The sequence below is a fragment of the Pinus tabuliformis genome, chromosome 3_1 (genome assembly GCF_031772625.1).
Source record: "Pinus tabuliformis cultivar Carrire ecotype Pingquan chromosome 3_1, CPIR1, whole genome shotgun sequence".
Taxonomy (NCBI): domain Eukaryota; kingdom Viridiplantae; phylum Streptophyta; class Pinopsida; order Pinales; family Pinaceae; genus Pinus; species Pinus tabuliformis.
In genome coordinates, this window is record NC_142301.1 from 64,143,472 (window position 1) to 64,160,610 (window position 17,139).

At 39.2% G+C, this 17,139-nt stretch overlaps 1 protein-coding gene and 1 pseudogene across 1 annotated transcript; both read right to left on the minus strand.

Annotated features, from left to right (window-relative positions):
• Positions 1 to 323: 323 nt before the first annotated feature.
• On the minus strand, positions 324 to 9,959 carry LOC149185793 (cytochrome P450 710A1-like; annotated as a pseudogene).
• Positions 9,960 to 11,958: 1,999 nt separating this feature from the next.
• LOC149185794 (putative carboxylesterase 8) lies at positions 11,959 to 13,376 on the minus strand. Its single transcript, XM_089410803.1, has one exon. The coding sequence runs from the start codon at positions 13,095 to 13,097 to the stop codon at positions 12,072 to 12,074; it is 1,026 nt and encodes a 341-aa protein (XP_089266929.1). The 5' UTR covers positions 13,098 to 13,376; the 3' UTR covers positions 11,959 to 12,071.
• Positions 13,377 to 17,139: the final 3,763 nt, after the last annotated feature.

The following is a 17,139-nucleotide window of genomic DNA, read 5'->3' on the forward strand; positions in this document are numbered from 1 at the left end:
GTAATAGATCTAAATGAGTTTTTATTGTTGAAGTACTTTTCTTATCAGGAGGTCACAATTTAAAAAAAAAATATTGAAATTGAGTTCAATTGGTTGAGTTTTTAGTGTTGAAGTATGTTTCTTATCAGGGGCTCATAATTCTTTAAAAAAAAATGAGAATAAATCATAATTATGTCGATAATTTTTTCTTTTGAATCTGTTCACCTCACATTTTAGTCTACTTTTTTCATCTAGACGTGACATATGTGAACCATATGACCTCACATTTTTATAACTAATTTTTTTGTTACCGGTGACATGTGGTTGGAGAAATAGAGGCATCACTACCCATGACATCTGGTTACAGAAATGGGCGCATTAAAATAGGGGTTGATTTTTCACTATTCTTCTCTTACTTTCTTTGGCATTTCTGGGTTTGATTCCAATAATGTTATAGTCTACAACAAAGAAGATGTAGATGCATCTTGGGAAACAAACATCTTCTTTCTCTCATGAGCACAGCCTTCTAGAGTCTTTGCCAGATGAGACACCGCATGGCTAGCTTTATAGAATGAAAATCCTATAAAATCGATTGCCAATGTCACAAGGCTGGTATTGAAAAGATTGAAATCTTTGTTAGATTGTTCTCTGGCTTGTTTACTCAAGTATGAACACATGGAAACATTCTGCAAGATCTCCAAATTCATGTCCCTGCAAAGAAGGCACAACGCTATTGGTTTATCGAAGGCAATATCCAACCATTTTATGATATGCTTGCGAACGATATTCTCATGTATTGCAACATATAATCCCAAAGCCTTGAGAGTGAAGTTGGGAGTGATCCACCACCTGTCATCCATGTGCTCTTCACCGAACATATAGATATTAAGATTGTTCTCTCCAAAGAGGTTTTTGATAAATAGATGTCCTACCATTTGAAACATTGGAAAATATCTTTTGGGAGAGCTCAGAATCACAAACAAACACAACGAATTTACCAAGCATGAGGTTTCCTACCAATCCAACACCTCTTGCATCCTTAGCTTGTTTTTCCCAGAATTTAGTTGGCTTTTGCACCATTTCAATAGCACCTCCTACAAATGGAAGCACTATTTTTTTTAAAGAAATGGATAGAATTTTCATTAAACTAACTGGAAACGGGCCAGGTCCCTTAAAAAAATAGACTTGTTCTATCTGCATCTTTTCTTTCATTACATTGAGTATAGAGTATACAACGATATTGCATATATGTAAATAAAATAGATACTATCAGCTACTTCTAGTCTCCGCGTCATCACCTGTAGGCTCGCCCATAGACATGTTCAAGTCCTCCAGTTCGATCTCTTCTTCTTTCTGGGCCCTCGCAGCAGCGACATCAACACCATCTTCTTCTTCTACCATAACCCTCACAGTGACCTCCTCGACATGATCATCATTGGTGATCGATGAATTCCCAACCCCAAACACCTCCTTTAAAACTCCCATCGTGGTTGTATCCACCTCAATTTCTATGTTGTCGACCTTTTTTCTGGACGTTCAGAACATCCACACACAGACCTTCCATTGTTTTTTGCATAAGCTCCTAATCTTTGCCCAACCCAAACAATTGGGCGTAAATTACTGCCATGTTTTCATTTAGTTCTTTAACTATTTCCTTTATCACTTGCTTGCAGTAGCCCTCAACCAAGCTCTCAACACCGACATGCCCCACACCATGGCCAAACCCCGAGCTTCCAAGACTAGAACCACCCCCACTGCCATTCCTTGTTGATGATGTTTTTGCATCCAGACGCTTTTGCACTATCAATATCTTGTGATTAACTGACCAGAGCCAGTTGAGGTATATAATGACTTGATCCATCCTGACATTCCTCCCTTTCGTGTCTTTCATAAATGAAAAACAGTGCAAGGCCTTATCAATTCCTATGTCATCCATATTTTCCACCGTCTGAAACCAGAATCGAGCAAAACTGGTTCCATCATCCCCAATTGAAACTATTATATTGCAGATTCCGGCGAGAGTTCGATGCCTCATCACACACCTGTCGTCGCACATGACTTGTTGTCCGACGATACCACAGTTGTGAATTAATTCACCACCTACCGACCCTATATCCAAGACACTACGAACATGCCTCGAGGAGCCATCCATCTTAATTACCTCCGCGCAGAAACGCCTAGTGGATCTGGCCTCTAATAACTTCTTCCTTAATGCTCTAACAGCGTGTACCCCCAACATACAACGTCCTCCTAAAGCCTTTGATCAGGGAATGGGACATAATGAAGTGTGGAGATTTATGCATATTCTACCAAGTCCTAATATAACCCCCACATTTTCCTGAATGTTTGCCAGCTGGTTGTTGGCTCGCAGCACGTGGAACATTGTAACTTTATCAAAAAAAATTAATAGATATATTATTCTTACCATGATTGAGGAAGTTTCTTCTTCTAGCTGAGTGACATTCCTGAGAAGCCTATTACATTTTTGAATGATTAGCTTGGAGACGCCCACTATATTCAAAGTTTTGACACCATTATCTAAGCATATTTTAACTCCTTGCCAGAGTGCTAGAGCCTCCGCCTGGTTGTTGGATGTGACCCCCAGTCCCCATGCATATTTTACTTCTATTTTTTCTTTGAGGTTGATTATTACCCCTCCCACTCTAGCCTCCTCGAGGTTACCTTTCGACGCACCATCAAAATACAATTGGATGTTCCCAACTTCCCTTTGTCATTCAGTGAAATCATCTCCTTTCAATCTAATACAAAAAATCAGGTTTTTATTGCATCTTAAACAGGCAGACTTTAGGTTGGATGGAGCGAGCCTGAGACAACTTTTTTCAGAACTAGACAAATCTTTCAATTCCGAGTCATCGAATCCCCAAGAAGAGATGACCTTGAAAAGTAGCGTCACACCTTTAATTGCAACTATTTCCAAACTTTGATGTTGATTTTGAAAGATAGCCAGATTACAACACAACCATATCAAGCAACACATGTATTTAGGGAATGCCATCCAACATCGTCGGAGCAAATGATTTGGAGAGAAAGACATTTTATTTCCCCAATGAATAAACATGTCGCTCCAGTCATCCACAATTTGGGGGACAAGGGCCATTGGAGCAAGAGCATAGTTCCAAACTTCCAACGAGAAGGGGCAGGAACAAAACAAATGCTTAATTGATTCCTCTGCTTTGCCACACAAAACGCACCAGGATGGACCACTAATTTTCCTCTTTTTTAAATTCTCAGCTGTCAAAATTTTCTCATGGACCAACTCCCAACAAAAAATGTTTATCTTAGGAAGAACATCACCATTCCATATTTTGACCCACAGAGAGGAGGGATGAAGGGAGGGTGCATGATTGGATAAAAGGGCATAGCCATCCTTGATGCAATACTTTTTTTATTTCCCACCCAACCAAACATGTCTGTCCAGTTTACTCATGATTATAGGAGAAAACCCATAGAGGCTTTCGATCAGAAGATTCCACTGAAATTGGAGATGATCAGGTAATTCCAGAGAGCACCACCCACTCCACATGTCGTGGTCGTCCCAAGAAGAGATGTTCGCTAGATGAGAAATCACATGATCAACTAGCCATCCAGGGAGAGATGGGTCTATATCTTTCGCACAGTCAGTTCCAATTTGAATGTGTTTCCCATTTCCAGGATACTAGCCAAGGTGATTCAGGATGAGAGGGGACGAGGCTTTGCATAATCTCCATATTTTTTATCCTTTCTTTTCCCAAGATTCATCCTCTGGTCTAGTGAGATGGTTTTTATGGAAATATTTTTTGATAAAGGCTTTTTTCCACCACTCATCAGAGTTCAAAAGGAGCCTCCAGACCAGTTTTCCCCCCAATGCCAGGTTCATTAGTTCAAGATCCTTTATTGCCAGTCCTCCCAATTTCTTAGGTTGTTTGACCAAATTCCAATTTACCAGATGGAATTTATGCTCGTTACCCTTTCCTCCCTGCCATAAGAATTTCCTGATAAGCTTTCTTATTTGTTGATTGATGTAGCTTGGTGTTAAGAGGCCCACTCCCAAATAAATTGGAAGGGAGGAAAGCACCAATTTAATGAGAGTAACCCGCCCCTGCCAGGTTGAGCCATCTAACACCCCAAGACTACACTATGTTCCTAATTTTTTGAAGAACATTCCCCCATTCTTTTGTAGGTGATTGTTTTAGGGAGATTGGAATCCCAAGATATTTAAATGAAGAGCAGTGGAGATCCACCAGAATTCCAAGAAACTGGCCAATTGCATTCAGCGAGTCCCCTTGACAATTCCAACCAATTAACTAACATTTCAAATTGTTTATCATACCCCTAGAGTGAAGAAGGAACCCATCTAAGATTTTTTTGAATCTTGATGCAATCACTACAAAGGATCCACCATTTAGGAAGGTATTGTCTGCAAACTAGGAGTGATTGATTCCTCTGACATTTCTTGCAATACTGAGCCCTGGAAGGGATCCATACAACTGGCCCAACCTCAAGGTTGCAAATTAGAGATTCAACCATGATTATATAAAGTAGGGGGGGAAGGGGACATCCTTGACGCAACCCACTTGAAGCAGCAAAGAAGGGCCCAGGGCGCCCGTTGATAAGAGGAGAAATCCAAGGAGATCCAATACAAGCTTTGATCCAAGAGATAAAATCAATATTAAATCCTAATTTCTCCATGACAAGGAAGAGGAAGGAGTGGTTTACCCGATCAAATGCATTTTCCATGTCCAATTTGATAACCATTCCAGCTTCTCCCTCTTCATTACTTGAGTGCATAGCTTCCTGTACCAGGATGATATTATCCAGAATATTTCGATGTTGCATAAACCCACCCTTGTTCTTAGAAATAATGGAGGGAAGTAAGGGTTTAATCTTGTTGGCAATGATTTTCATCAAGATTTTATAGGAGGAGTTGTAGAGAGAGATAGGACGAAATCTGGAGAAGGTGGTAGGATTGGCTTCTTTTGGAATCAGAGCAAGAAAGGCAAAATTGGTGCTACCCCCAACTTCTTTTTAACCCTAGTGTAGTTCAACATTCTAATTAGATATTTTTTAATAACATTCCAAAATAAACGATAAAATATAGAAAATCATTTGGTCCTGGAGCCTTCTCAGGTTCCAAATGCCAAATAGCATTGTGTACTTCTTCTATAATAACACCAGAAAGAGACACATTACAGAGAAGAGAGACAACCTGGGGAAGGGCCCGAAGGAATTCAAAGGCCCCAACCGAAGGGGCGCACACCGAATTGAGGAGAGAATTGAAATGATTGAATGCCTTCTGTTTAATTTCTAATGAGGTGTTGATTGTCTGCCCACCTGCCACCTTTATTTACTTGATACAAATTCCTGGTCTCATAGGCCATTACTTGTTTGTGGAAGTAAGAAGTATTTGAGTCTCTAGCTTTCAACCATAGACTACGAGACTTTAGCCTCCACAGATTTTCCTCCTGCCTACTTAGATTGAAAATCTAAGAGTAGAGGTATTTTTCTTTTTGAATATGTGACTCTTCAATGTGACCTTTCTCCATCATATTATAGTGCTCTTCTAATTCTTGGACTTTTTCTTTCATTTTTTTCCCTGGGGGCTGATAGTTTTCTTTGAGGCATTTCCTTATATCCGTCTTGACATTTTTTAGCTTGGATTCCGAAACAAAGTTGCGGGAGCCTTATATTACCAAGTCCAATATTGCTTTATTAGATTCCCAACTTTTTCATCTACGCCCCAATCTACATTAAATTTAAATGGCAGCGGCCCAAGGTTTTCTACCTTTCCATGGAGTTCATAATGGGGCGATGATTTGAGTCTCCAAGAGATTCTATAGATGAGGAGAAGTCTAGGCCATTAAGGAGCCAATTGTTGTGCAACAAGAACCTATCTAAACAAGCAGCAATGAAATGATCACTGACCCTTCTGTTCGACCAAGTGTAATTCCTAGACTTGGGTTTGATATCAATTAGATCCCAGCGAACCAATATTTCCTCCATTCTATCTCGGAAGTAATCCCTGATTGAAGATCCACCTCTTTTCTCTGAAGCATTCAGGACCGTATTAAAGTCCCCTCCCATTACACTATTAATATGGAGGTTTCTTTCCTTTAAACCCTCTAAAGAGGCCCAAAAGGTTGCCTTGTCGTTGTGAAGAACTGGGCCATAGATGTTTATGAAGGGGATTCTATTCCATGTCTCCTTTTCTTCCAAAGGAGCTATTATCCATGATTTTGTCTTCATTTCCTCTATTAGGGTAAATTTGTTGTTCAACCAAAATATTCCTAATCCTCCTAAAGCTCCCCTTGAAGGTTGTGATGACCCCACACTGTATCTCCAAAATTTTCCTGCGACTTTCAAAGTTTTCGCTTCTTCTAACTTGGTTTCCTGAAAAAATACTATTGTAGGAGATTCTTGTCTAATTAAATCCTTGGCTACTAGGATTTTTGCACGGGTTCCTAGTCCCCTTATGTTCCAAGATATAACTTTCATTATTTAAGGGTGGGGGAAGAGCGACCACCATCCATACCATCCTTGTTCGATTTTTTCCCTTTCAGCAAATTTGAAATGACTGTTTGATTCCCCAACTTCTTATTTATTTATGCTTCCCTTTCTCTCTGAGTCCTTTTGTTTGGTCTTCCAGCTTTCTTGTTGGAGTCAATTTCCTGGTTGCTACACTCATCAGCCCAGATTAGAGTTTGGGATAAGTTTCGTGTTACCACCCGATCCAGACCTTTGTGCAAACTACTTGGAGGAGCTTCAGGGATATGGGCTGACTTTGGAGGGGAAACTTCACCTCCTACCTCTTTCAGACTATTTTCTGCTACTTCTCCTTCTTCTCTTTCCTGAGGCTCGACCACGATAGTCTGGGGAGTCACTTCCGTTTCCATTTCCCCATCACTTAGAAGTTTGAACGGGTTTGAAGAGGAAGGAACCATGTTGGGGATTGGCAGGTTTTGAGCTTTTAACGAGGCTCCTTTTCCTTTTAGAGCTTTCTTGGGCTGTTTCCACTACTCCTTCTGAACTTCCTGAGCTTCCAAACTTTTTTCGCTTACACTTTTAGTGCAATCTCTGGCAAAGTGACCGTAGTCATGACAGTGCCTGCATTTGAATGGTATTTGTTTGTAGTTTAATACCTATTTGTGCTTCCATTCTCCCAAATTTAGATTGATTTCAACTGGGAGTCCTTTCTCCAAGTCTACTTCCACACAAATTTTAGCACAGAGAAACTGGGAGCCTTTTGGTTCAATCTTGTCTAAGTATTTCCCAACACCATTGCATATAGCCCGAACGCAATCATCCCTCCAGCAAGAGATGGGAAGACGAGGGAGATTGAACCAGACAGGAATGGTAGTGGAAATGTCCTCATCGGGATTGAAATCCAGAGTCCATTTATTAATATACATCCCTTTGGAGCCAAAGAAATATGGTCCATTGCGAAAGATGGCCTCCTTATCATGTTGGACTTCAAATAGAAAGATAAAAAATCCATTACCAACAACAGAGAGAGAAATTTCACCTGTCATCATAGGAGCCCAGGTTTTCTTTATCCAAGTCTCCATAGATTTGGGAGAAGGCCACATACCAGTAAATTTCCCAATAAGAGCCCTTTCAGAATACACCAAAGAAGTCCACCTAGCACTATCCGATAAGGAGACTTTCATGACCTCTGTGTTCTTCTTGACAAATTTGGTGGGCACGGATGCTGCAGGGCGAGGACACTTCAGGAGGGAGGTCACCATAGAATGGAAGGCAACTTCAACATCCAGAGGGGGAGTGAGGAAGGTCCCCTCTGCAGATGCCATATGGAAGGTAGCAAGTTCAAATATGATACCCGCCAGAAGCTCAGCGCAGAGCCCAAATACCTCCTTGCATTTTCTCTCCAAAGTAACTTCGCCTTTTACATATTGCATGCATGAAACAATAACTTAATAAATCCATAAGTTTAAGGAAAAAAAACCTACACAATATAGATTTTGGAAATTTGTTGTGACGAACTGTCCAATGGAATATCCACAACAATTTCACAAATAGAAACAGTATTGATGGGCCTGGCAGTGACGCTTTTTTTCCGCTGTATGTAAATTGCTGCCAAAGAGGATTAGCTGCTGCTAGGTTAACAACATTGGGAAAAATACCAGAAGTGTAGGATCAATGATGGAATCTATTTGGATAACAAACCATAAATGAAAATCAATACAATGAACACTGAGTGAATCAATTAAAGAACGAAAAACCTTACTATATAATCCATAAATTGCAAGTCACTGAATCCGGAAGAAAAGAAGGAAAATGAAAGCAACTATGTTAGCGTGTTGAATTCAAATCCACTCCCACAAAAGCCTATTAGAGATAATGGAGAATATCTTAGAATAGTGAATTGGTTCATGGTACCTCAGGATAGGAATTAGTTTCTATTTCCTAGGGTATGGTTCTAACTTCCCTAAATCCATGATTTCTATATAATGTGTGATGTACATGGACAATGTAGAGCGTTCTGCAGAGCCAGACTCTCCTGGTTCAGACTCTCTATCGTAGAGCTGACCAGTGGAGGTTTTTCCCACAAGGTTTTCCCTCTTTCTTCATTTTATGAGGATCTTTTATTTATTGTACTTGAGTACCTAACATGGCATCTTGGCCGAGACTCAGTTTAGATAAGTGAGTTAAGATGAGGGGGGGTGTTAGAATATAATCCTAACATCTACATTTATTTTTTAGCCTAAGTATCCTTGACTTAGCCACATGCACTAAAAATCATGTTAGCACTTGGTTTTTGGTAAACTAGCTCGGTGGACCAACTTTCCCTTGTATTTTGCTTTTAAAGGCTTAATATTATGGAAATATTGGTCCAACCACTTTCCTAAACCATTTAGACATCTAAGTGCATGTTCACACCTAACCACACCTCATCCACTTGAGTTATTTGAGGATTGGCGCCCCACATGAAGATTCCCGTGTAAATCAAGGGATTTGGTCCCCCGGACCATTTTAGCATGTTTTAAAGTTGCCTTCCTTGGGAAATGCGCCCCTCCTCATGCTTTCCTCGTGGCTGATAGTTGGCATAGGTTGTCTTGAGTCATTGTTGCTATTTTAGGCCTCCCTTTAGCTTTTCTTAGCCTTTTCTAGTTTTTTACTAGTTTTCTAGATTCGGCAATTTCTATATAACCACCTCCCTTTGGGATTAGAGGTTTGGTTGCTCATGTATTACTATTGTTCATTAATTTAATACATTGATTTTATGGAGCAAATTCTTTCTCTCCTCTCTTGAATATCAACAAATTACTTGTGTTTAATTTAACTAGAATTCTAGATCTATCGGAGTTTCTGCAGGAATTCTACACATGTGAGGCAGTTTGGTTGCGAAGACTTCTCCAGGATGTTGGGGAAGAACAAAAAAATGCAACAACAATCAGATGCGACAATCAGAGTTCAATCAAACTTGCTAATAATATGATGTTTCACAAGAACACTAAACACATTGATACACAATTCCAATTTGTCAGCGAGAAAGTGCAATCAAAAGAAATCCATCTCGTATATTGTAATACATGTGATAATGTTGCAGACATTTTCACTAAGCCTCTTGGCAAAATTAAGTTTGAAATGTTTAGGGAGATGTTAGGCATATTTGTGAACCCCTTCTCCATTAAGGGGGAGCGTTAGAGATATTAGAGAATCTGTTAGAATAGTGAATTGGTTCACGGTACCACATGATAGGAATTAGTTTCTATTTCCTAGGGTATGGTTTTAACTTCCCTAAATCCATGATTGCTATATAATGTGTGATGTACATGGACAATGTAGAGCATTCTGCAGAGCCAGACTCTCCTGGTTTAGACTCTCTGTCGTAGCGCTGACCAGTGGATGTTTTTATTAATTCAAACATCGCTTTTTAACAAACCCGCCACCTTCTTTGACACGAAAGCAGCAGTAAAAAGCCATTGGATATCAACGCTGTCACAATGCTTGCTCAATACCATTTTTCATGCAGTTAAATCTGTTATATTCCATGGCTCACATTTATCCACCAGTTACAAGGGATTTCAAAACCTGAATTTGATCCTTTCATTCACCTCCTCTATGAAAGCAGTGAAACTTGATCTGCAAAGAATATGTTTTATATAACTTGTTGAATAAGTTATTAGTGTAATAGCTTTTCGAAGAAAAAAATAATGCAGAATTGGAATTATAAAGTTTGATAGCTAAAATTAAATTATAAAATTGTTTCAATTAATTTAAAATTGCCAAAGTTACAAATTTTTAATCTCAATTGTGCTGATTTCTACCGCAATTTCGTCAAATTACCTTGATGCAGAGTAAATACGATTTCAAAACTTAAATTTATCTTTTCATTCGCCTCTTCTGTAAAAGCAATGAATCTTGAACATATAGCTCGTCGAATAGGTTATTAGCTTAAATAACTTTTCATGGAAAAAGTCCTACATATAGCTCGTTGAATAGGTTATTAGCTTTAATATTTTTTCATGGAAAAAGTTAAGGTCGGAATTATAAATTTTGATAGTTAAAATTATATTATTGAATTGTTTTAACCAATTTAAAATTGGTGTCTAAAATTGTATTATTAAATTGTTTTAATGAATTTAAAATTGTTAGATTTATTAAATTTTAATCTCAAACATTATAAAAAAATTTACAATGTGGTTAAATTATTTTTTAAAAAATTGATTAAATTTTGATAAATAAAATTATATTATAAAATTGTTTCAATGAATATAAAATTAAGGAAGTTACCAAATTTTTAATCTCAAAACTACAATTTTCTACCACTTAATTTGCTCAAATTACCTTAAAAAACATTTATTAAAAAATAACCTGTTATTTTGTACCTGTATATGGACATATGCGGTTAATACTCTCATTTGCCCTTATCATGTGGAACACTTTGATTGTGGAAATAAATAATTCACTGCGATATTTGAAATAATGACTTTAGAGTGCCATAACTCTCATTTTGCTATTATGTAATTATTTTTCAACTAATATATGTTGTATTTTTCTCACTAAAGAATAAAAGCAAAATGGAATCTATTATAACATTTTATTTTCTAGGTGACAAGAAGACCTCATTTCTCATTGCTGAAAAAAGTGTGCATATGACACCATGGCCTATTTGATATGTATAGACAAACTCTGAGACTCCTTAGAGATGGGACACTGCAGTGAACCTTTATGATCTGAATATTTCAATTATTAATTATTATTTTAACTGTGTATTACCAACTTAATACAAATACAATGAACAGCGCAAATCTAATACAACAATTATTATTTCAAACCAAAATACAATTTTTTCAATTCAGTGATTTCAATTTAACAATCCTTTTTTTCAGAGAGAAAAAACTTCATGATTTATATTAAGATAATATAAAAGTCTAGATACATGAGAAGACAAAATGCCTTAGGCACAGATATTCAGAAATCAGATACTGTCATAGGATCATAGGATCAGAACCGCATGGATGTCTAAGAAAGATCAAAACATTGAGCGCATAGCGCCACAAGATCTCCAGGGGAGATATCCAACAAAAGCAAGATATAAAAAGATCTGGATACAACAATAATGCCACATGAGAAGGAAACATATGATGCCAGGACAGATATTAATCCACAGGAGGCATATAGCCCGAAATTTTGATCAAGATGGAGTCAAGGGGCAAACAAGAATTCTGGAAGATGTGTTCATTCCTCCACTTCCAAAGGAACCAGCAAGTAATAACGAAAAGAGAACGCCAGGAGGGGCGTTGCGCGCTCCACCACATGAAACCATCCTAAAACAATCCTATAAACATCTCTTTGCACCTTTTGAAACAATTACTAATAATACTAAAATTAAAAAATTCAAACTAAATTTAATTCAGTAATTTTAATTTAACCATCCTATAAAAATATGTTTGCACTTTTTCAATTTAACAATCCTATAAAAATATGTTGGAACAATTACTCATAATACCCCTGCCATAACAGTAAAATTCACTTTTTGGAGTGATTACTAGTGATACCCATTACAGTAAAATTAAAAGATTCAACCGAGACAATTAGCAGTGCATGAGATTTGCGGGACAGGTTATACTCTAAAGCGAAGAAGTCGAAGGAGTGACAAATGAGGAAGACATGAAAGTAGAAATGTCACGGCAGAGGGCCTCGGCTTTGGCCATGTCTAACAGCTCCACGCCATGGCTTCCAGTTGGATCCATCCGCTGCTCGACATGGACTCCGGCCTCCTGGAGCATTTTCACAAACTCCAGCTGGCGATCCAGGAGAGGATCCAATCCTTCCACTGCCACCATGGTTGCAGGAAAACGTCGCAGCACCTCCAGGGATGGCCTGCTCCCTGTCAGGGGATTGCAGAAAGGGTGGTCTCTGTCGGCCCCTTCAGGCAGTGCCAGACGCCAGAGCAGATCGCTGACAGGCAACGGGACGATCTTGTCATCGACCAGTCGCACCTCTGAGGTCGTGCGTTCGATTCCCCCGAAGAAAGGCTGGATGAGCACCACTCCAGCAATGCGCAGCGGCGGCACCTGTAATGCCACTGTTTCGTCAAAAACGCGCAGGGCCAAGTTGTAGGCGATATTTGCTCCCGAGCTCTCGCCGCTGAGAAAAACCCTGGAGAAATCGGCCCGAGACTCGAGCCAGGGATCGAGCACTCCAGTTCCTAGGGCCTGCGATCTAAGCCAGCGGAACGCTGTGACGGCGTCCTCGTAGGCCGCAGGGAGCCGATCCTCGGGCGCGAGGCGGTAATCGACGGAAATAAAGATTGCATTGCAGGCTTTGGCCGCTCTATGGCAGCTGCCGTGGAAAAGAATGGTGCTGGGCCTGTACATTACAAACCCTCCGCCATGGAAGGACAAAACCACGGGTAGCCTCTGGACGGAATCGGCGTCCTGTTGTTGGGGTAGAAAGATTCGAGCGGTCAACCCTGTAGGTGGGTCGATCGTTACGTCCTTTGATAGGACGCCGTCTTCCGGGGTTTCGGGGCCCGTAGCAGTGCAGGAAGGAGGAACAGTGGGGATGCGGTTCGATCTTGTGACCTTGCCCTGCTGGTCAATTCTGATGCCGAGAAGCTTACAAGGATCGATTTCTTGTGCTTCCTGAGCCATTTCTCAATTACAAATGCAATACACAATAATTCTGACGCTGAGAATGGCTAAAAACGCAATACACAAAGAGGGAGAGGAGCGTAACTATAAATAAGAAGGAGGAGAGTAATTATAAATGGGGCTCAATAACTATGACGCTCGTGGGGTAGTTCCAATGTTCTGTCAAAGCATTCAAGCATTCAGAAAATGACTTGGGGTAGTTCCAATGTTCTGTCAAAGCATTGAAGCATTCAGAAAATGACTTGGGGTAGTTCCAATGTTCTGTGGCAAGGGCTAACGACTCTGTCATAGGGCATTAAATGCCTGCTTAGCTGCAAGCTTGATAGCCGTATAACTTTCGGTGGGGCAATGACTGTAGCTATTGTACATAGAAGGCTCACTTCCTTTTCCAGAGGTTTCCAGAAAGCAATCCATCACAACTAAACTGGTACAAATAAGTAAAGCTGGCATGGAATGCATGGAGTTTTTACCTGTTTAACTGTACTAATAAGTAAAGCTGGCATGGAATGCATGGAGTTTTTACTGTTTAACTGTACTAAACTCTGAGTATCTTCCAATGTGCCAAAGCCAAACATTTTATCATATTTGTCAATGATCAATATACTCGAACATTTTATCATTTTTGTCAATAATCTATATGTTTGAACATTTTATCATGTTAATGGAACCTGAAATCTTCTAGCATGAGTTAGGTATTTTTTTTCTATATATCACAACTTCTATTGCTTACAACTTCCATAAAACTAGTCTATGAATTGAAATGTTACTACTCTACGAAATGTTGTACAGTGAGATTATATCACGAAGTTATATATACTTCCATAATCTATTAAGATTAAGATATTTTTACCATTTATGCTCCCTTTGAATTTTTTGGTCCTTGTCATTTTTTAATGGTTGCAAATTATATTTTGGATTTTCTATCTTGACTAATTACGAATAGTAACACTATTCTTCAGAGTGAGGTATAACACACTCTCCAGGCGGTTGCACTTCTTATTTTTGGATTATAACCATGTCAAGGTTGCACTTCTTATTTTTGGATTATAACCCTGTCAAATCTTTGATTCATCTTCATTGTGATCATGTATAATACATGTGATTGATACTAATGACACTTTTAGTGTTTTTTTTTTGTAAGAGTAGTGTTTTTTTATTTTCTTAAAAATTTAGCCTTTTTTCTTAATAAGAACCTTTATTTCATTATCATTTATATTTTGTAATGATATAAGTGTTTAGAGCACATTTACGGCTTAGAAACCAATTTTTACCACATTTAGAGTAATTATTTTCCTCCATTTTTTTCTCATTAATAGAGTTGCTTATGGAATTATTTGATTCTCTTTCATCTTCATGGCTTCTAATCTAATTATTGCATTTATGCCTCATGACCATTTGTCTCCACTATATTTGCATTTCCGCTCTCTTCATCATTGTGCTTCCAATCTATATTCCAAACTCTATGTTTTGGGGGTGGTTACTACTTTGAATAAACTTGGTCAAAAAGCTTGGCCAAAGTTTTTTTAGATTACCTTTTTTAGCTTATTTTCAATTATTTTTTCCTTACATCCATGCTTGTGATATTATGCATAAGTAATGTGAAAATTTCTAAAACTAGAATCCTATTGTAGTAACTGGAAATTATTCTCTTGATGGTTAATTTAATTTAACAATTTTTTTATTGTTTGCTACAGCGAATACTGAATAAATCAAGTGATTTCTACACAAATAAAACTGTAGAAGAATAAACGCTAGAAGAAATGCTAAAACACACACATAAAATAGCAGTTATTTTTGGACAAAAGTCCATGGAAAAACCCAACTTGGAAAAACCAGTACAGCAACTGAGGGTTTTATTATTAAGTAGCAGTGAAATAATCTGAGTACAATCTGGGTGTCAAATACTAGCAATCCTGTAGAGAAAATACTAGCAAAAATCTGGAGAGGAATTTTCTTCACCCCACAGGCAATCTCCCGACACATACTTGCCTTCATAATTTTGGCCCTCTAAGCCTTTGCGTCGGCCTATGTGCTGCTCTGCGTAGCTTGATGGATGTCTAGGCATGAATTGGACTCTGATGAAGTCATTTTCCTTTCTACTGACTGGAAAGACACTTCTCTGACACTCTGGCACTCCTTCATGACCTCTAGAACTCAAAAAACCAATCCCTCTCAGCAAATCGACTTTCCCTGTAGAGGCTACTGCACTGCCCCAGCGTCAGCCTCTCTGTGGCTCTTCTACCTCTCTGCAACTGCAGTCACGGATCTGGAAACCTTCCTCTGACTTCACTATCTCTGCCCCTCTTTCATTGCTTCGATCTTAGGCTCTCTTTCTAGCAACTCATTGTTGCTACTCTGGAAATCGATCTACTCATGAAATCGAACCTCTCAAGTGTCTTATCCATCACCATATCGACCTCCTCTTATAATCCTCTGTTGGAGTACCAACAGCGAAGATTAAAACTTAATCAATGGTTAGGATCATCTTGAAGTCAATCCGTGTGAGTTTCTAGATCATTCACACCTTGACTTAATTAATTCTGATTAATTAACCATATTCCCTAAGTTTAGACTTAGGAAATATTTAAAAACTGGTTAATAATCTAATTAAGTCATTTCTAGGCGGAATTTCCAAAAACGATTTCTGGGTTTTGGAGATCTCATATATTCTAGCCTCTACACTAAATTTTGTGGCTAGAACACATATGATGCTACAAAAACCAACACTCCCTCTTAGCGAGAAATGTGTTCTATTGCTATTGCGCCCCCTGTTTTTGCATCATCTCCTGTCACGCTGATCTAGTCATACTACCCACCAACCACTGCACAACTCTTATATATGTTGCATTTTTGTTGTTGTTGACCCTGTTGAATTGTTGCCAACACTGCATCTACACTGCAACTCCCTCTCATCTGTTGTTGCTGCAACTGTAACATCTGCAACTGAAAAGCATCCAAAATATTGAATCAACTGTGATCAGTATAATGCATCTGTCACCCAAGTCTCTGACTGCTGCTAGTATCTGCACTGTCGCTGAAGAAATTTGCATTGTTGTTGACTCTGCATTGTGCCAATTGCATTGTTACCAACTCTGCACTGCGCTCCCCAACATCTGATTGCTACTAGTCTTTATAACTATCACTCTGGCATCTGACTGCATCAATTGTCATTGATGCATCTTACTACTGAATATTGTGGGCCCCCATAGCAAGGTATTGATCCATGAGGTGGATTCCTCAAGGATTCTTCCCATCTGTAGTGCTCTGGGGTTACAACACCAAATATCCCCACCTCACTCCTGGAGGTATATCAACAAACATAGCAAATTCTTCCTCCAATCTAGAGGAGAGCCTATCGATCTCTGTTGAAGTTTATTGTTGGTCCTGCGTCTCCTCCTTGTCCTTCTTCCTGAGAGGACACTGGGTACTGTAGTGACCAAACTCAATACATCTGAAGCACTTGACCTTCAACAGGTCCTTCTTCTTCTTCCTCTGCTCGTCCCGTCCCTGACTGAGATCCTTAGATGTGAGGGCCACATTCTCCTCCTCCTTCACCTCCTTCTATTCGTTGTTGCTGCCACTAATGGAGCTCTTTAGAAGAGATCGCCTCAATTCCTCATGTCACAAGTCAGCCCACATCATGTCCCAATCTGGTAGCTTGTCTCTGCCCAATATGCTTTGGACAAAGACTTTTCAGTCCTCTGAGACACTATTGAGTGCCATTCTCACAAGCTTTGTGGGTTGAGGCACTACCCCGACAACTAACAACTAGTCCCGAACCTCCTGAATCCTAGTGAGGAATGGGTCTATATCTTCCCCTTTCTGCATTCAAATGAGTCTCAACTTCTCCTCTAGGTAGATCTTTCATTGCTCGGAAGTATCCTGATACAACGTGGCTAGAGAATCCCACATATGCTTGGGAGTTTCTTTTCCAGCTATATGTGAAACAACATGATCCGGGACTCCATATAGGATCAGTCGTTTCGCCTGTGCCATCTCCTTATTGTACTCTTTTTGCTAATTTGCATCCTGGGGGGAACTA